The 21858-nt window shown below is 39.6% G+C and overlaps 1 protein-coding gene across 2 annotated transcripts in view; it reads right to left on the bottom strand.

Annotated features, from left to right (window-relative positions):
- The window catches only part of THSD4 (thrombospondin type 1 domain containing 4), a 640675-nt gene that overhangs the window by 586945 nt on the left and 31872 nt on the right, over positions 1–21858 (bottom strand). For both annotated transcript variants that reach the window (XM_053594803.1, XM_053594804.1), the window contains exon 3: positions 16199–16268. In XM_053594803.1, coding sequence (XP_053450778.1) covers positions 16199–16268 — 70 coding nt within the window. The remainder of the gene's footprint in view (positions 1–16198; positions 16269–21858) is intronic.

Genomic DNA, 21858 nt, shown 5'->3' with positions numbered 1-21858 from the left:
GATTCAATTCATACTAGTATTGAATATGTGCTTTTCCATTCTTGTGATACTTTACTAAGGAGAATGTTCTTTAACTCCATCCAAGTAAATGCGAAAGATGTAAAGTCTCCATATTTTTTAGGGCTGAATAGTATTCCAATATGTATACTAACCTATACCATAGTTTATTAATCCATTCATGGTTGATGGGCACTTGGGCTGTTTCCACATCTTAGCAATTATGAATTGACCTGCAATAAACATTATAGTCCAAATTTCCCTATGGTAAAATGACTTTTTTTTCTTCTGGGTAGATACTTTTAGCTCTTTTAGGATTCCCTATACTTCTTTCCATCAGGGCTGAAATACTCTGCAATCCCATCAACACAGTAAATATATTCCCTACTCTCCACAGCCTCACCAGCAAGAAATAGCAAAAGATGTTAACAAATGAAAGAACATGCCATGCTCATGGCTAGAATGAATCAGCATTGTAAAAATGTCTGAACTACCCAAAGTGATCTACAGATTTAATGCAATCTCCATTCAAGTAATTGAAAAAATAATATTTCCTTTCATATGTAATCAGAAAAATCCTGAATAGCCAATGCAATTCTAAGAAATAAAAGCAAATCTGGAGACACATTACCAGACATCAGGTTATACTACAAGGCTATAGTGACCAAAACAGCATGGTACTGGCACAAAAATAGAGACATAGAATAGAGAACCTACAGATGAACCCAGCTGCCTATTGTCATTTGATCTTTGATAAACCTAACAAATCATAAATGGGGGGAAAGAATCCCCATTTAATAAATGCTGCTAGGAGAACTGGTTAGCCACATGTAGAAGACCTGCATCTCTCACCACTTACAAAAATTGACTCATGCTGGATAAAAGACTTAAACTTAAGACACAAAATAATAAAAACTCCAGAAAACAGTGGGAAAAACTCTTGACAATATCAGCTTGGGAATAAATTTCATAAAGATTTTTAATCAACTGGTCAATTTCTACAAAACCTTCTCCTGAGACTTTTAATGGGATTGTGTTAAATCTATATAGCAACTTGGCAAAAATGGGGATCTTAACAATATTGAGTTTCTTGACTATAAACATGGTACATTTATTCATCTATTTCAGTATTTTTAGGAATTGTTTTATTTCCTTTTTTGGGATGTGAATTTTAATTTTAAATTAAAATTAAATTGACTATAAACATGGTACATTTATTCATCTATTTCAGTATTTTTAGGAATTGTTTTATTTCCTTTTTTGGGATGTGAATTTTAATTCACATCCCAAAAAAGGAAATAAAACAATTATTTTGTTATTTTGTTATTTTGATGACTGATTTAGGGTTTACAACCTACAACTCTAACTTATCATAGTATAACTTCAGGTAACATGATGCTATTTTACATATCAGACCCTTATAATACTATTCTTCCATTTATCCTTTCCTGACATTTATACTATTATTGTCACACATTTTACTCACACATGTTATGAACTCCAAAACACATGTTTAATATTTTTATTTAAAGAGTCAATCTTGGCAATTATGAATTGAGTTGCAATAAACATTCTGGTGCAAATATCTTTGTTATAAAGTGATTTTTGGTCTTCTGGATATATATCTAGTAGAGGGATCTATTTTTAGATCCCTAAGTGATCTTCAAACTTCTTTCCAAAACGAACGTATTAGTTTGCATTCCCACCAGCAGTGCAGAAGTGTTCCCTTTTCTCCACATCCATGCCAACGTCTATAGTTTGGGGATTTTGTTATGTGGGCTACTCGTACTGGAGTTAGATGATATGCCCAATTCATAATTGCCAAGTGATGGAAGAAGCCCAAGTGCCCATCAACTCATGAATGGATTAATAAATTGGGGTATACATATAAAATGGAATGGAATATTATGCAGCCTTAAAAAATATGGAGACTTTACATCTTTTATGTTTACATGGGTGGAGCAGGAACACATTCTTCTTAGTAAAGTATCTCAAGAATGGAAGAAAAAATATCCAATGTACTCAGTACTATTATGAAACCAATATATAATCACCCACACTTTCATACGAAAGATAAAACACACATACAGCCCAGGATGAAAGAGGAAAGAGGCCGGTAAGGGGAGGGGAGGAAGGAGGCCTGGTGGAGAGAGGTTAATCAGCAGGACCTCACCTATGGTGCATATTGCGAGGGTACATGTCAAATCTATTAAGAGTAAAGTGTAAATGTCTTAACATAATAATTAAGTAAGTGAGGTGAAGGTTATGTTAACCAGTTTGATGTAAGTATTCCAAATTGTATATAAAACCAGCACATTGTACCCCATAAATGCATTAATGTATACAGCTATGATTTATTAAAAAAAATTAAAGAGTCAATCTTTTAAAGTATGTAAATAAGAAGAAAAATTCTTATTTACTTGCCCACATAGTTATTTTTTCTAGCACAGTCATTCCTTTGTGTAAATCCATATTTCTATCTGATATTTTTTTTCTTGCCTAAAGAACTTCCTTCAGCAATTCTTGTAGGGTGAGTGTGGTATAGCATTTCTATGCTTGAAAATGTCTTTATTTTACCTTCCTTTTTGAAAGATATTGTTGTTGGGTATAGAATTCTAGGTTAATGGTTTTATTCTTTCAGTACTTTAAAGATGTTGCTTCATTTGCATGAATAACAAGAGATAGGATATCAACTGTCATCCTTAATTTTGTTCCTATGTATATAATGTATCATTTTTTTCTCTTGAGGCTTTTAAATTTTTTCACTTTATCAGTGGATTGAAGCAATTTGATTATGATGTGACTTGGTGCCATTTTCTTCATGCTTCTAGTGCCTGGAGTTAATTAATATTCTTGGTTTCACAGTTTTCATCAAATTTGGAAAATTTTCTGATACTATTTCTACAAATATTTTTTTCTGTCTCCTCCATCTCTTTTCCTTTTACTACTCTAATTGCATATTATTAGTCTAGCTGAAGTTGTCAGAGCTCCCTGATGCTCTATTCATCCTTAAAAAATGTTTTTCTTTCTGTTTTTTATTTTGGAAAGTTTCTATTGTTATGTGTATATCTTCAAGTTTGCTTATCTTTTCTTCTGCAGTGTTTAATCTACCATTAATCCCATCCAGTAGAGTTTTGATCTCAGACCTTGTCATTTCCATCTCCAGAAGTTTGAGTGTTTAACTTCCATGCTTATACTTCATTATTTGAATTTATGGAATACAGTTTTAATAACTTTTAATTCTAAAATATGTGCCAGTTCTGAGATGGTTTTATTGATTGATTCTTCTCCTCACCATGGAGAATAATGTCAATATCTGTCTGTTTCTGTGCATACCGAATAATTTTTAACTAAATGCTGGACATCTTGAATTTTACCTTATTGGGTGCTGGATATTTTTATACTCCTATACTTTAGAGCAGTGGTTCTCAACCTTCCTAATGCCGCTGCCCTTTAATACAGTTCCTGTGAGTTGCGACCCACAGGTTGAGAACCGCTGCTTTAGAGCTTTGTTACACTAGGATATAGTTAAGCTATTTAGAAATAGTTCAGTCTTTTCAGTATTGTTTTTATGTTTTGTTAGGTCCAGAAGCGTGCAGAGTCTGGGGTTAATTATTCCCGTGCAGTGGAGCTAAGTCCTGAGTATCTTATTCAATGTTCCCTCGATTAGAAGTTTTGAAGTCTGGCTACTGGAACTACTGGAACTGTCACTGTTCCTGGTCCTGAATGAATGTGAGCACTGTTCTCTTTCATTCTCTCAAATGATTCTTCTCCAGCCTCTGGTTGTTTCCCCACATGCATGTGGTGATCAGTCCTGTCCTGTGTCCTTGGGGAAGAGCACCCCTGCAGAGCACTGCAGTCTTCTTTCCACGCAGTTCTCTCCTGTCTGGTGCTCTGTCCAGTAGACTCTCATCACCTCGCAAGTCTGACTCCTTAACTCAAGGAGTACAGTAGGTTTTTCCTGGAGTCCCCTTCCTTGCACCAAGACCAGGAAACTCTCAAGGCAGTAAGCTGGGGAAATTTCAGGGCTCACTTTGTTTGTTTCCTGTCTCTGAGAGAGAACTGTCTTTTACTGCCATTAAGTATAGGGTTTTGAACAACATTATTTCATACATGTTATCTGGGTATTTCAGGCTGTTTCAAGTGAGAGGGTAAATCTCGTCCCTGTTGCTCTATTTTGGCCACTTTGTCTTTGTTTCAGGTATAAGAGTAAGTCCAATTCTTAGTACTCCATCTTGCCTGGAAACAATTTTTTTTTTTTAATTCTCATTTGGTGCTTTTTTATGTGAATATACTATAATTTATTTATCCATTCTTTTGTTAATGGCCTTTTGGGATGTTTCCACTTTTAATAAATGAAACAGCTATTAACTTTATTATACATGTGTTTGAGTGGATATATGTTCTCATTTCTCTTGGGTTAATAGGTAGGAGTAGAGTAGTCAGGTATGTTGACAGATTTTCAAAGTAATTTACCATTTTAAACTCCCATCAGCAATACATGAGAGTTCTAACGGCTCCATATCCTCACCCATGGTTGGTATTCTCAGTTTAGCCATTCTGGTGGGGTCACATTGAGATTTAATTTGTATCTCCTTAAGGACTAAGGGTTTTGATTGAGCACCTTTTCATATGCCTATTGGGCATTTGGATAGCCCCTCATATCAACTGCCTGTGTAAGTGCTCTGTCCATCTTTAAACTAGATGGCTTAATTTTTTTCTTAATGATTTGTAGGGGTTCTTTACATATTCTGGATTAAAATCTTTTATCAAATATATTGTTGTTAGTGACTTCCCCTGCCAATAGTTTATCTGTTCATTCTTTCTATGGCATGTTTTGATTTTCTTTTAATCCTCAGTTTTAATGTAGCACAATTATTTTATGGTTAGTACTCTCTTTGTGTCTTAAAACATTTTTGCCTGCCTCAAATTATGAAGATATTATGTTTTCCTCAAGAAGCATTACTGTTTTCTCAATTCTTCTTCTTAAATACAGTGAAAATAATTTGAAAAGCTTCATGTAGCCTAAAACTCCTTTTTGCCGTTCTGTAGGCTTTCTGACCAATGTCCAACGGTGAGACATTGTCGAGAGGTAATTGGAAGTTATCAGTTGCACACTGTACTGCACTAATAGTGGCTGTGACCCATCACGAGTTCCTCTACTGTTCACAATGTGACCGGCTTATCAGTTAGCAAAACAAATATTTTACTTCATTACACTTCATTCTGGAGTGTCTCTGTTCTCTTCGAAAGTTTCTATAAATAACAGGTTGAAGAGCAGTTCCTTTGGCTGGTGGCCCTAGCAGTGAGCTTGTATTTCCTTCTTCTAGTTTTCATTGTTTTCTAAATTCTCTATAATAAAAACAAGCATTTTTAATTTTAAAAGTTAATAAGAAAAATGTTGAGCAGTTGTGATTACAGTATATGAAGTATATGTAGGTTTTACCATTTATGGAACTAAAGGAGTCAATCTCTCTTTCTCTCTTTGTGTGTGTGTGACAAGAGTCTCACTTTGTTGCCTTGGCTAGAGTACAGTGACATCTTAGCTCACAGCAGCCTCAAACTCCTGGACTCAAGTGATCCTCCTGCTTCAGCCTCTCAAGAAACTAGGACTGCTACTGAGGAGTCTAAGACAAGATGATTGCTCAAGCCTAAGAGTTTGAGGTTGCTATAAGCAATGATGCCATGGTACTGTCTAAAAGAAAAAAAAAATGGAATAAGTTAGGACTGCAGGTAGGTTCCCACGCACCAGCTAATTTTTACTTTTTTTTTTTTTCCTGAGACAAGAGTCTCAAGCTGTCACCCTGGGTAGAGTGCCATAGTGTCACAGCTCACAGCAACCTAAAACTCTTGGGATTTAACCATTATCTTGCCTTAGCCTCCCAAGTAGCTGGGACTACAGGTGTCTGCCACAAAGCCTGGCTATTTTTTGTTGTTGTTGTCATTGTTGTTTAGCAGGCCCAGGCCAGGATCAAACCCACCAGCCCCGGTGCATGTGGCCAATGCCCTAACCACTGAGTTACAGGCACCAAGCCAATTTTTACATTTTTTGTAAAGACAAAGTCTTGCTCTGTTGCCCAGGTTGATCTCAAACTCCTGGCCTCAAATAGTCTTCCCATTTAGCCTCCCAAAGTGCTGAGATGAGCCTCTACACCTGGCCCACAATCTTTCCTATATATAGTATGTTTACCATATACATTATGACTTGGAAAGCAACTTGCTTAGTGAATGTTAGGCAGACAGTACATCAGTTTACATCAGTTTTATTGATGTAAAATCTTTCTACAATCTACATATTTTCCGTTACTAACAACTTATTGTTTTTATTATTAAGTCTTAGTCATGTTTTCCCTTCTCTTGGTCTCACCTATCCACAATTGAAGCCACATAAGTTTCAAAAATATAGTTGTTTGCCAATTATCTTTAATTAGCAATAATAGAAGTTGGACAATCCTTTGTGATATTATTCATATTACAGGAACAAGAGGAGAACTTCTTCAGAGAAACATCTGGAAAGAGCTACTTACACTCTGCATCAGGATCCTCTTTTTCTATACTATTATGGGACAGTAGCCCTTTATTTTAAAAAATGCTGTCCCCTGCTTTAAAAAGCACTGTCTGTATTTCACATCTTGCTGGAATAAATGAGTGCAGCTACCACCCAGTGCTGCTTCTGCTGTTAAGAATTTAAGAACCAGAACCAGCGTGACAGCCACAGTTCTGCAAAGCTCTGATAAAATTTCAAAAAGAAATCTACCCCCAAAGAAGCACTGAACCCTTTCTTGGGTAAATGGCAATGATCATGGCAGCCATAATGAATGTATTTATTACATTTAAGCACTGTTCTAAAATATATTGTTGTGCAAGTAAAGGAATCTATAAACGATTTTGGAAAAAGTATTTTAATCTATCATTCTGCTGCAAAGTTGTTAATAATACTTTGACAAGGAGGTACCATATCTCAAGATGTAATACTATTTGTTCAATTTTTTAATTCAACAGCCCAAAATAACTTACAGCATGACAGCAGTAAGAAGGCTAACTTAGAGTTGCCTGGTGCTTGTTTCCCTCTACAAAAAGAGACACAAACAACAAATAAACAACTATTTTCAACTGCAGTTACCAAGGAAGTACACTGGAGAGGACCAGGGGAGCAACAAAGCCCCTGTGGAGCATGGAAGCTCAGGATAGTACCATAGAGAGGGCAGCAAGGCATCCTGCCTCTGCCACAGTCTGCCGTTGGCTCAGAGCCAAGGGGTACTTCATCTTTTGGGGAAAAGGTAAGCTGTAGATCCCTGGATATTCACATCACCACCACAGAAACCAGCAGTCATGGCTGCAAAAGGGTACCCAAGTCCTCAAGCCCAGAATTCAGTGGGGACAGTTGCCAGGAGTCTGTACAGCTACACTGCCCTACAGAAGAATCCACTTTGGTACCCGCCTCCCACCTCCATGACCATGGTGCCATCGTGAAACTAGATCCCCAGCTAGAATGCCTTCTGCAATGGGACTTGGTAACCACTGACCACCCCTACCTCTGAGGCTCTGCCATCATTTTACTATATTCATACAGATCCCCACAGCACCAATAACCCTGGTTGCCTGGTATGTAGGCACAAAGAAACAACCAAGACCCCAACATCTGAACCCACAAGGTACCCTATACTTTAGGAAAACAGATAAACCTGCTGCACAGTAGGAAAGCCCTGTGAAGCTGCCTGGCTACTAACCTGCAGTGTGACAGCTGCCCTGGTGGTGGCCCCACCGTATTAGAAAGCTACCCAACCTGCCCCCAGTCCAATAGCCAGTGAAGAAATGACCCTGATACCACCCCTCCAAGGAAAGGTTGGCACAGTCACTCACCCCACCCCAAGTCCAACAACTGGCCTAGAGATAGACCTGCTCCTGTAGAGAGAGACCCACTCAACACACATGCCAAACCCTGGCCTGATAGTAAGACTAGAGGTAGCCCCACCCACCTGAGAAAACCCCACACAGCCACCCACTTACCACTCCATACCACAGACTAATGGTCACAGACTAACAGCATAGAAGTGACCCTGCCATCCTGGAAAGCCCACCAGCAGGCTGCTGAACCACCATACTAGCATGCATTTGGCTCAACAACCAATCCAGCACTCCTGCCACAGAAAAACCATGCCATTGCCATCACAAACTCCTGCAGCCTAGTCCACTGAGACAATCACAGAAAATACAGGCAAAGATTACAGTTAAAGAATCTGTATGGTACTATGTTACTGAGCCCATCCAGAACAGAATGTAATGCACCATTCCCAACCAACACCTAAGGATCCATTTTCAGGAAAAAGCCACTTTCATAAAATTTTAAAAAAGTGATTGTTTCACTAGATTAACAGACATCAACATAGGGATTCAAGAAACATGAAAAAGCAAGGAAAAATGACACTCTGTAAGGAATATCAATAACTATCCATTGACAGACCCCAAAGAAAAGGACATTTATGAAATGCCTGGAAAGGGATTCAAAATAATGATCTTAAGGAAACTTAATGCAAATACAGACAAATAATACAAGGAAATCAGGAAAATAATTCATGATCTGAATGAGAAATTCAACAGAGAGAGATATCATAAAAAAGGACCAAATAGAAATCTTAAAGCTAAAGAAGTCAGTGAATGAAGTAAAAAATACAATCAAGAGCTTCAACAACAGACTAGATCAATCAAAAGAAAGAATTTCAGAACTTTAAGGCAGGTCTTTGAAATAACACAGTCAGAGGCCAAAAAGAAAAATAAATAAATAAAAGAGAATTTTTACAAAATGAAGAAAGCCTGCAGGACTTGTGGAACACCATTAAGCAAATAAGTATTCACATTAGAGGAACCCAGAGGAAAAGAAATGGTGAATGGCACAGAAAATTTATTTAACAAAAAATTAGCAGAAATCTTTCCAAATCTTGGAAGAGATGTGGACATCCAGATTGAGGAAAGGTTCCCAATATCATTAATATGAAAAAGAGAAAATCCTCCCTAAGGCACTTTATAACCAAAATGTCAAAAGTCAAAGAACAAATTCTAAAAGCTACAAGATAAAGATGTCAAACCACATATAAGGGAATCTCGATTAAACTGTCAGCATTTTTTTTTTTTCAGCAGAAACCTTATAGGCCAGAAGAGAATGGGATGATACATCCAAAGTTCTGAAAGAAAAAAGTTGTCAGCCAGAATACTATTTCTGGAAAAGCTTGTTCAGAAACAAAGGAGAAATAAAGACCTTCTCAGACCAGAAAAAACAGAATTCATCACCTCTAGGCTGACTTTACAAGAAATACTTAAGAAAGTGCTGTAACTGGAAATGAAAAAATGATAATTACTATCATATAAATACTTATAACTCACCAGTCTAAGTAAGTCTATGATCATACTCAAAATATCCCAGTGCTGTAATGGTGCTATGTGTATCTTTCAACCCTCTAGTACAGCGGTTCTCAACCTGTGGGTTGCGACCCACCGAAATTGTATTAAAGGGCCGTAGCATTAGGAAGGTTGAGAACCACTGCTCTAGTATAAGGGTTTAAAGTCCAAAATGTCAAAAATATCAACAGCTACAATTAGTGACTAAGAAACATAAAAGATAAAAATGTAAAGTAAGGCATTCAAAATACAGATTATGGAGGGGAGGAAAAAAGTCTAGAATTTTTTTTATGCAACTAACGTTAAGTTGTTATCAACTTAAAATAGTCTAATATGACTATAAGACTCTTTATGTTAGCCTTGTGGTAACCACACATAAATTGTGGTAGATACACAAATAAGAAAGAGCTTCCACCAAACCATACAGGTAAACAATAAGAGAGGAAGAAAGAAACAAAGTATCTGTAAGAAAAAAGAAAAAAACAGAAAATAATTAATTGGGGTTAAAAAAAATGGCAGGCAGTAAGACCCTACCTATCAACAACAACGGTGAATGTAAGTGGATTAAATTCTCCAATCAAACTATATAGAGTGGCTTGATGGATTAATAAAACAAAACAAGACCCAACTATATGCTGCCTTAAGAGACTCATCACACTGCTAAAGACAAACATAGACTGAAAGTGAAGGGGTAGAAAAGATATTCCATGCAAACAGAAACCAAAAACAAGCATAAGTGGCCATACTTACATCAGATAAAATAGATTTTAAGTCAAAAACTGTAAAAATAATACAAAGAAGATCATTATTTGATGATAAAGGGTTGATTTCAACAAGAAGAAATAATATTTGTAAATATACATGTACCTAACACCAGAGCATCCAAGTATATATAAAACCAAATATTACTAGATTTAAGAGAGAGACAAACTGCAAAGAATAATAGTAGGAAATTTCAACACTCTACTTTGAACAATCCTTAACAGACCATCAAAAATCAATAAAGAGGGTTGGCGCCCACAGCACTGTGGTTACAGCACCAGCCACATACACTGAGGCTGGCAGGTTTAAGCCCAGCCCAGGCCAGCTAAACAACAATGGCATCTGCAAACAAAAAAAATAGCCCAGCATTGTGGCAGACACCTGTGGTCCCAGCTTCTTGGGAGGATGAGGCAAGAGAATTGCTTAAGCCCAGAGTTAGAGGTTGCTGTGAGCTGTGACACCACAGCACTCTACTGAGGGTAGTATAGTGAGACTCTGTCTCAAAAAAAAAAAAACTCAATAAAGAAACACTGAATTTAAACTATGCCATAGACCAAATGGACCTAATAGACATTTAGAGAACATTCCATTTGAGTGCTGCAAAATATACATTCTTTTCAACTGCATATGAAACATACCCCAGGTCAGGTAATATATTAGGCTACAAAACAAACCTTAACAATATAAAAAAGACAGAAGTCATATCAAGTACCTTTTCAAACCATAATGGTATAAAACAAGAAATCAATAAGAAAAAGTTCAGAAATCTTACAAATACCTGAAAATTAAGCATGCTCCAAAATAACCAATAAGTCAATGAAGAAATTAAAAGGAAAATTTGAAATTTTCTGAGAAAAACAAGAATGGAAACACATCATACCAAAGCCTATGGGACACAGAAAAAGCATTAACAAGAAGGAAGTTCATAACAGTAAACACTTACATCAAAAAAGAATAAAAATTTCTAGTAAACAACCTGACTGTGCAACTCAAGCAACTAGAAAAATAAGAACAAACTAAACCCCAAAATGGTAGAAAGAAATAATAAAGCTGGGAGCAGAAATAAAATAGAGACTGAAAAAAGTTCACAAGACCAATAAAATTAAGACTTGGTATTTTGAAAAGATAAACACAATTGACGAAACTTTAGGTAAAATAAGAAAAAAAAAGAAAAATGATAAATAAATGAAATTAGAGGTGAAAAAGAAGACATTACAACTACTATCACAGAAATACAAAGGACCATAAGTGACTGCATGAGCACCTATACACCAACAAATTTGAAAACAGAAAAGAAATAGATATAATTACCATATACATACAATCTACCAAGATTAAATTATGAAGAAACAGGAAATCAAAGAGATCAATAACAAGTGAGGAAATCAAATCAGTTTAAAAAAAAAAGTCTTTCATTAAAAAAAAAAAACGGACCTAATGGCTTTACTGCTCAATTCTACCAAAAAGGCAAAGAGGAACTAATACCAATTCTCATAAGACTGTACCAGAAATTAAAGGGGTAACATACTTCCAAACTTATTTTATGAGAACAGCATTATCTTGATTCCAAAACCATAGAAAAACACAACAAATAAAGAAAACTATAGGCCTGATGAAAATAGATGTAAAAATGCTCAACAAGATACTAGTAAACAGAATTCAACAGCACACTTAAAAGATCATTCACTATGATCAAGTGGGATTCATTCCAGGAATGCAAGGATGGTTCCACATATGCAAATCAATAATTGTGATACATCACATTAAAAAAAAAAAAAAGGAAAGAAAAAACCATACGAACATTTCAATAGATGGAGAAAAAGTATTTATCAAAATTCGACATTCCTTCATGATAAAAACTCTCAACAAATTAGGTAGAGAAGGTATGTACCTCAACACACTAAAGGTCACATATGCCAAACCCATAGCTAACATATGTGGAGCAATGTGTACAGAAAAGAATACATTATATACCCTGTTTTCCCCAAAATAAGACATCCTCTGAAAATAAGACCTACTTACAGGAAAGATAAGACGTCCCCTAAAAATAAAACCTAGCACATCTTTGGGAGCACACCTTAAAATAAGACACTGTCTTATTTTCAGGAAAACAGGGTACTAAGCTAAGGAACAAGACAAGGATGCCCACTTTCACTACTTCAATACGACATAGTACTGAAAGTCCTAACCAGAACAATTAGGAAAAAGAAAGACATAAAAGGCACCCCCACTGGAAAGGAAGAAGTCAAAATGTCCCTGTTTGTCATAATATGATCTTATAGACAGAAATCCTTATAGATGCCACAAAAAACTATTAGAACCAATAAATGATTTCCACAGAATCACAGGATACAAAATCAACATACAAAAATCAATAGCATATCTGTATGGCAATTGCAAACTATGTGAAAAAGAAATTAAGAAAAGAATCCATTTATAATAGCTACAAAAAAAAAAGTTACCCAAGAATAAACTTAACCCAGGAAGTGAAAGATTGATGAACTGAAGAAGACACAAATAAATGAAAAGATATCTATGAGTTGGAAAAAATAGTATTGTTTAAATGACCACACTAACTAAAGCAATTTACATATTTAATACAATTCCTATCAAAATATCAATTAACACTTTTCACAGAAATAGAAAAAGCAATCCTAAAATTCATATGAAACCACAAAAGACCCCAAATAGTAACAAAAATACTAAGCGAAAAGAACAAAACTGGAGGTATCACCCTACTTGACTTCAAAATATGCTATAAATCTATGCTAACCAAAAAAGTATGGTGCTGGCATAAACCAGACATGGAAACCAATGAGACAGAATAGAGAATACAGAAATAAAGTCATATATCTACAGCCTACTTATTTTCAACAAAGGTGCCAAGAACTCAACTTAGGGAAAAGGAAGTCTCTTCAATAAATGGTGCTGGACACCCACCTGCAGAAGAATGAAACTAGACCCATACCCCTCCCCATATACAAAAAATCAACTCAAAATGGATTAATATGTTAAATGTAAAACCAAAAGCTATGAAACTACTAGAAGAAAATATGGGAAATGCTTTACAACATTTTGCTGGGTGAGGCACTTTTTTTTTTTTTAAATAAAACTTCAAAACCATAGGCAACAAAAGAAAAAATAGGGCGGCGCCTGTGGCTCAGTGAGTGGGGCGCCGGCCCCATATACCAAGGGTGGTGGGTTCAAACCCAGCCCTGGCCAAACTGCAACAAAAAATAGCCGGACGTTGTGGTGGGCACCTGAAGTCCCAGCTACTCGGGAGGCTGAGGCAAGAGAATCGCCTAAACCCAAGAGTTGGAGGTTGCTGTGAGCTGTGATGCCATAGCACTCTACCAAGGGTGATAAAGTGAGACTCTGTCTCTACAAAAAAAAACCCAAAAACAAACAAAAGAAAAAATAGACAAATTAGATTACATGAAACACAAAATGAAGAGAAAACCTACAGAATGGGATAAAAACATTTGCAAACTACAAATGCAAGGTATTCATCCAGAATATATAAAGGACTTAACCCAATAACAAAAAAAAAACCTCAATTTTTAAAATGGACTAAAGATTATAACAGACATTTCTCAAAAGAAGACATACAAATTGCCAACAAGTATATAAAAAATGATAACATCACTCATCCTCAGGGAAATGCAAATCAAAGTCACAATGAGACATTACCTCACTCCAGTTAGAATGGCTATTATCAAAAAGAGAAAAGAAAGCAAGTATTGACAAGGATGTGGAGAAGAGGGAACACTTACACACAGTTGGTGGGATAAATTAGTACAGCCACTATGAAAAACACAGAACTACAATATGACCCAGAAATCCCACTACTGGAATAAGTATGTTGAAGAGACATCTGTACTCACAGTTGCCAGGTGTCCAAAAACAGATTAATGGATAAAGTGAACAATGGAAATACCATTTGTCCAGTTAAAAAAAAATAAAATTCTGTTATTTGCTATAACATTGACAGACCCGGAGGGCATCATATTAAATGAAATAAGCCAGACACAGAAAGACAAACAGGCAAATACCATACCATCTCACTCCTGTGGAATCTGTACAAAAAAAGAGAGTTGGTATCACAGAAGCAGAAAGGAGAACAGTGCTTACCAGAGACTGGGGGGGGAGGGAGAAGATGGGGCCAGGTTAGATTGGTCAACCAGTACAGAGTCACAATAAGACAGGAAGAATACATTCTAGTGTTCTATTATAAATATTGTATATTACAAAATAGCTAGAAGAGAGGCTTTTGAATATTCTCACCACAAAGATACGATAAATGCATGAAGTGATTGATATGCTGAATACCTTAAATGGATCACTACACATGGTACAATATACATACATGAATCAAAACATCAAATTATATCCCATAAATGTGTACATTTACAATGTGTCGATAAATTTTTCTTAGATAATTAATTCATAAACACTTTTTTCCATTTCTTAGAACATATACTTTAAGAAAAACAAGGGTAATACCTATTTGGGAACTTCTGGCTCAGGTTCCACATACATGAACTTGAAAAATCAAGAGAAACAGCAAAGTAAATCAATCACTTATAAAAGATTTTCAGTTATGATAATCTATTTGAGCAACAACAAGCAGAACATGGGTAAATGGATTCAACTATTAGGATTAGCCACTCCAATAATTCTAAACATTAATAAATCATATCATTTTAAATTTTTTTGTGTAATTATTTTGTTAAAATAATATAATTGAATAGTAAAAATAGACAGCTGTCCTTTCTGAGTCTTGAAATTTGAATGGGTATAATGCAATGGAGAGGGTGTAAATTTCCAAGTGAATCCATTGAAATGTTGCTCGGACTTTGGCCCAGTTTTCTACTCAGTCATTCAGGCTGAGTTCTAGGAGCTAAGAATATGGCAGTGAAGAATATGGCCCCTGAAATGCCACCTGCATGGAGCTGACACCCTAGTGGGACATAAAGTCCAACCAAGGTTTCTACCTGGCCCAGAAAAATAGCACCAGAACATTAAAGAAATTAGACTAATCAGACAAGAACACCAAGATCTGCTCCCAAGAAGGGCATATCCAGTTAAAACCAGGCATGTCCTCTCTTTTCTCGGCCCCCTTCTCTACTAACATCTTCCCTCCCATGAAAACACTGTCAGGAAAGTGGCCAAACGGTTCAGTCAAGCTTAGATGCCAATGGCTGATCCCCTCTCAGGAGTCGGAACTTCAGTACAGGTAAACCCAAGGAGCTCCTGTGTGGCAGAAAGGGCTTTCAGGGACTTTCTCAGAGTCCCATCACACATCTGTTTCTAAGGCATCATGGATCAAGCACGTGCTCTGTGCAGGGCAGGACCAGGCTTGTTTAGGCAACAGTGGGTAGTTCATTTACTAAAAACACATACAGCCTAAAGGGAAGTAGGCTCAACACTGTTCATGTGCCCCTCCAGACACTCCCTCTACCCTTCTCCACCCAGCTCCGCAGCCCAGGAGGCTGGCCTTGGGGACTGCATCAAGCAAGGTCTTCCTGTTCTGGTTGGGTTTGGCCACAGGGCATCCCCAGCAGGAGATGAAGAGTAGAAGGGAAGAGGGCCAAGTTCTTATTTTCCAGCTCCCTCCCTGCCTGGCCACCAGTTTATAGTGGCTGTGTCCCTCCACCAAGGGTCACGGTTCCCTATGTCACTCTTGCTCTCTAATCCTCCCATCTCCTGGAGAAGGTAAAACCCACCTGTGCTCCACCATCACTAGGGGGTTCCCTAAGCCCTGCCCGTGCTTTGCAGAGTCTTCTTGCTGACTTTAACTGTCCATTCCAACAGACACAGGCTGCGAAGCCAGCACTGCTCTCAATCAAAGCCTGACTCCAGGCACCAGCTACATGTTTAAGCTCCAGGGATTTAAGAAGGATTAGAGGACCAGTGAGTAGTCTGTAAATGGTGCTTCCTCTCAGAAACAGACTCACCTCCAAATAAAACAAAGCTCAGGGCAGTGACTAAAGTGACCCCAGCCCCTCAGGAAGAAAAAGAAACCTCCATCGGCATGGCTTACCATCCTGTGTTCAGTGAAGGGCTGTGGGCAGACGAGCTGGAATCCAAGCAGCAGGAGGGAACCCAGGACACTGAGAAGGAAAAACAGCAACAGGCAGAGCTGTGAGTATGTTCCCAGCAGCAGCACCCAGTGGGAGGCAGCATCTGGGAGGGAGAGAACAGACCAACCCCGGTCCTGGGACGTGGCCCAGTGAAGGTGCAAAGGGCTGGCCCCACAGGAAGGGAGGCAGCATGGTGTGGCAGGGGCAGATCTGCGATCAGATTCCAGCCTCACCGTTGTCCAGCGGGGTTTTTAAGTCAGGACGTCTAACCGCCCTGGACCTCTGGCCCTTCCCTTATAAAATGAGGATAACGACAGAAGCTGGCTCAGGAGGTCGGGGAGGACTGAATGAGAAAGTGCACCAGCGTAAGCGCGCATGTAGCACGTACATGGTGCTTTGGGGTGGGGAGAAGGTTGGAGAGGGGGGTCTGCACCTGTTAGGGATGATCTTCACCCTTCCTCTGCCCACCGCTGGCCCTTTGGTGTCACATATGCCCTCCAGGGCTGGATGAGCTGCACAAGCCCCACTGTCACCAGCCCTCATTACGACTTGTCATTTAATTAAGGGAAGGCATGGAAAGAGGAGCCAGCCAAGACAGCTGCAGAGAGCATAAAGCTCTGAATTCAAGCACATCGAGGCTAGAATCCCTGCTCCACTCCACCCCAGGGGACCCAGAGAAAGGCAGTATCTCTAAGCCTCAAATATTCTCATCTTCGGTAAAAATCCCTGGGGAGGGTAATCAGTGGGACCTCACCTACTGTGCATATTGCAAAGGTACATGTCACATCTATTACAAGTAGAGTATAAATGTCTTAACACAACAATTAAGTAAGTTAGGTGAAGGCCATGTTAACCAGTTTGATGTAAGCAATCCAAATTGTATATAAAATCAGCACATTGTTACCCCATAAATGCATTAATGTACACAGTTATAATTTAATTTTAAAAAGACAAATAAATGAATACATTTTTTAAAAAATCCCCGAAGATGACAGAGGTGAAGATACCTGGCACAGTAAGTCACAGGAGAGACAAGTACTGTCACTTAATTTGAATGTCCCAGTTGTCTTGATTTCAATGTCACTCATTAATGTCAATCATCAGTGTCACTACGGGTGAGCATCCCCGTAAAGAGGCTGCTACATGATTTGACCTTTTTAGGGCTTTACCCTAAGGACAGTTAACTAACACAGTGGTTCCCAATCTTTTTTAGGCCCCCAACGTAACTGAAAGATGTGACATGCTGCCCCAACCCAAGAAAACCACGACCATGTTGAGTGGAGATGAGGAACCTGCCCACTTTTGGAGGACGGCCTTGTGGAGTTAGGATAAGGCTTCCCCCAGCTCGAAGAATCCAAAGGTCCACCCAACACCATGTTGTCTGTGAATGACCCAGCAGACCCCATGTGGACAGACTGATAAAAGACTGTGGTGTGATAAAGGCAGAACAAGGGCAGTGTAAGGGTCTTAAATGCCTCCTTTATGTTGCTGTCTTAGAGTGGTCACTGAGGCCCCAGAGCTGAGGACGAAGGGTATTAAGTGTGCACACATTCCAAAAAGAAGGGCTGCACTGTCTGTTCAGCATCTACAAAAGGGGTCCCCACCCACCCACCATGCTGTGCTAATCCCCTCACCCATTCCTACCTGCACACACAGGAGGCTGGAGGATGGGGAAGCCTGCTGGATGTGGGTTTCCTGGAAGAGGACGCAGGGGTCTGAGTGTACCCCTCCACTCCCCCAGGGGAAGGAGATGTAGGCTCTCTCTTCCAAGTCAGGCAAGGAGGACAAACATGCAGAGAGCTCGATCCAGAGCCCACAGTGTTCAGAGATAAAAGGACTGGTGCCCAGTGCTCCTCTGAAAAGTATCTAAAGGCCACACGCTGGCTGGAGCGTAGGAGAGGGCAGAGTGGAGGAAGGCTAGGGTGGGAGCAGTCTATTTCTAGACCTTTAGAGGAGCAAATGCTGTGTCTTCCCCTTGAACTACAAATACAGCACCATGGAAAGACTGGATTATGTTATGGGGAGGACCCCACCAAAGATTGCTCACCAGAATTATGTGACCCCCACAAAAAAAGCAGATGTATGGCATGTACCCAAGGAATATCGGAGCTGGGGGCAGGGACAGCTCATAAGGGGTCAGCCAGTGTTGGCACAGCCTGCACCAGGGGACAGGGCAGAAGTGTGCAAGGGGAGACTTTCCAAAGGGCCAGCGGAAGTGCCCTGAGAGAGAAGAATCTGAAATAGACACATCTACCAACGGAGGACACCAGCGCCAGACTACAAGGAGGGTCAGTCCCACTGGGATCCTCTCCTCTCCTCCATCCTGGAGGAATTAACAAGGGCAGAGAGAGTGGGCACAGCATGGAACTAGGAGTGTGAAGAAACCAGCCAAGCCCTCTCTTCTCCACCACTGGGGTCTGAGGCTGGACCAGGCCCAGCTTGCAAGAGGAAAGGAGCTTTAGATTGAGAGACTAAAATTGTTCTATCTGACTAGACTTTCTAGTATATTTATAACAGCATCTTTCCAAGTAAGGGATTTATTCAGAAAAATATAATCTGTAATTGGTGGTGAAAAGAATAAAAGAGTTGATTTACAACTTGCTGAGGATCCATGGCCATCCAATAGAATTTTCTATGATGATGGAAACGTTTCCTGTCTGAACTGTCCCAGGCACAGATATCCAGATCTATGTGGTTCAGCACACAAGAAGCTAATAGTGTAAGACTAGGTAGGGATGTAACCGATGTCTAATTCCAAACTATTTACTGGAAGGACAGGCATTCAACCAATAAAACTATTTGCCTCCACACCCACTGCACACCCACTACCACACAAACCTTTTTTTTTTTTTTTTTCCATTTTGGACTTTCTAATACTTGAAAATAAGACTGTTCATCAAACCACAGAAAGAAAAGCTGCCCAAGATGGTCTTCCAGAAATGGGTCTGGGGCAGCTAAGAGACGAGTCCCCAGGTAGCAGTGCAGAAGCAGTTATTTTCTAGTTGTCCCCTTAATACATCTGGGGGACAACTACACCAAGAACATGTGCGAACAAGTCTGGAGGCCATGTTCCTTGGCTGTATGGCCTCCAGCAAATCACTCCCCTCTGTGCCTCAGTTTCCTCATCTGAAAATAAGAATAAGAGAACCTGTCCTCCTACCTTAAGTGAGGTAATGCTGAGAAAGCCCATTGTGAACCTGCGCCTCCAAGCGTGAATCACGCGTAACACATACTGGCACTGTTTACTCATTTAAAAAGAAAACCAGATTGGTGTGGTTTTGTTAAAAAAATAAACAGCAGCTCCATAAATGTGTTACACCTCAGCCCCTCAAAGCTCTTGGCACGCAGGGTAGCCGCATATTTGCCAGGCGATCAGGAGCAGTTTTGTATAACCATGAATTGGAGGTTGGAGGTAGGTTTTGCTTCCACAACCCTCACGGGGACTTGGAGCGGGAGAGGGAGTGAAAGCTTCTCCCGGAAGGGAGATACTCAGTCCTCCTTTATCCCAGAGAAGCTGCGTTCTAGGTTGCTGGTCAACTCTACCCGTCCCCTCACCTCCTTCAGCTCACTGCCCAAAGGTTCATGTCTCCACAAGGCTTCCCTCACCCTCCTCCTCCCAGCCCAGCCTCTTCACGGCACGTATGATCCCACATCCATTTAGATTTCTCCCTCTGCCCAGTGGAGTGTAAGCTCCATGAGATGAGGGTCTAGGCAGGGATACTCTGCCTTGCAGACTATATGGTGCTGTGTGGTGAGAGCTGAATTCATTGTATTAATGAATGATGCTTCACCATCTTGGCAACCTCTGACATTTCAAAATAAGTGAAACTAGTGTGAGTTACCATTATTCAAAAATGTCCAGAGTAACTTTGGGAGCTTTTCAAAGTTATGTTATGAGGGATTTATAAAAATCAGTTGTGATTTTGAATTTCTGTGTGACCCCTCCCAAAAAACCATGCTTGTAAGACTGACAGGAGGTATGACAGCCCAAGGTTCGCTGGCACCTCTTGTTGCAAAAATGCAACACAAATTGTATTTAGATGTTCAAATGCTTCTTTTCATCTAGTTGAGCCCAACAGAGCTAAAATGCATAGAGGTACCCAACAAAACTCATTCTGGAATTAAAGTCTTAGTTATGAAATGGGCTCTACTCTAAATGGAATAGAATAAATTCCCCCAAAGGGGAAATTATTCTTTAGGCTACAGTAACAGCAGACAGAGCAATATATAACCTCAAGGGCCAGATGAAACTGCCAAGGGCTGAACGTTTCCCACTCCTGCTCAGCAGACTGTTTTAGGATAGCTCACCAGGCTCACACATACCTAGCTAATTGGTAGCCTGTAGCTGTTAGCACCCCTCTTCAAAACACCAACAACCTAGCCCAAATCCTTGTTCCTCTTGACCCACAGACATTAATGTGTGGGGCACAGGAGTGCATGCCTGTGTCTGTGTGTATGCACTTTGTGTGTTATTTCACTTTGATAGTTTGCTTTGGCAAACTGCTCCCAGCTTGCAACGTTTTGACAGATTGAAGGCTACCAGGGCCTTTGGCAAACAAATCACACACTCCCTTCCAAGTGGCGGCGGGCGGGGGGGGCCACATTCCTACCAAGACTTTCCAATTCACCTTGCAGTCGAAATAACCTAACATTTCACACTAACCAAAAAAAAAGTTATGCCATCCACCCAGTGCTGTTCTAGATATTAAACACTCTTTCATTTCCTCAGGTAGAAAATAATGCTCGTTGAAATTTGGTACCAGATTTGCATCATGGAACTGAGGCTTGGCCAACCCTGTTCCCCGCCCCGCATGCTCAGCCACCCTCCACTGCAGTGAGGGTGGATCCCCCACAGCCACGGCGTACTCAGACAACCTCAGTGAGCTCAACATCCCTTGAGCAGATCAAGAAATAAAACAGGGTAAACGATAAAAACAAAACAAAACAAAATGTAATTATCTTTCCTTCTTCAGTTATTTACTACAACCCAGTAGATATTTCTAGAGCAATTGGATCACTAATAAAATTATACCACCTTAGCAAACGAGAGCCAAAAAGAGAGCTTGAAGATGAAGCTCCACCCAGTAGACACTTTTGCTAAGCGTGCAGCTCACTGGGTTCAGCTCAGCCCTCTGCCTTCCTCTGACAGCAGCTAAGAGAGAAGGCAGCAAGGGGTGGGGATGGGTTACCAGTGACAGCTGATGTTTATCACTGCTCTCTGCACTTACAAGTAGCATTCCATTTAGTCTTCACAACCATCCTGCCAGACACTTTTATTATGCCCATTTTGCAGGCATGGAAATTGAGGCGCCAAGAGGTATAAGTCATTCACCGACGTGTACACACCCCTACCAAGTGGCAAAGCCTAATTTCAAACACCCGCAGTCAGACCCTTGGCCTGGGCTCTTAACTACTGTGCTCTGGGGCCTCATTAGAACAAGACACATTTATATGAAACAGGCATTTGTCATTTTATCATATTAATTTTCCTCCCCTGTCAGTGTGAGGCTGTGACTTGACAATCTGTTTTATTTTCTGCCGTTGCTTACAAGAATCATTAGAAAGTAAGTGGAGGCAATAAAGCCTTGTTTATCCAGCCCCACTGGAGAACGTTCTAAAT

Source organism: Nycticebus coucang, chromosome 6, assembly GCF_027406575.1.
Source record: "Nycticebus coucang isolate mNycCou1 chromosome 6, mNycCou1.pri, whole genome shotgun sequence".
Classification (NCBI taxonomy): Eukaryota; Metazoa; Chordata; class Mammalia; order Primates; family Lorisidae; genus Nycticebus; species Nycticebus coucang.
The sequence above is the reverse complement of the archived record's forward strand: the minus strand, read 5'-3'. Positions and strand labels throughout refer to the sequence as shown.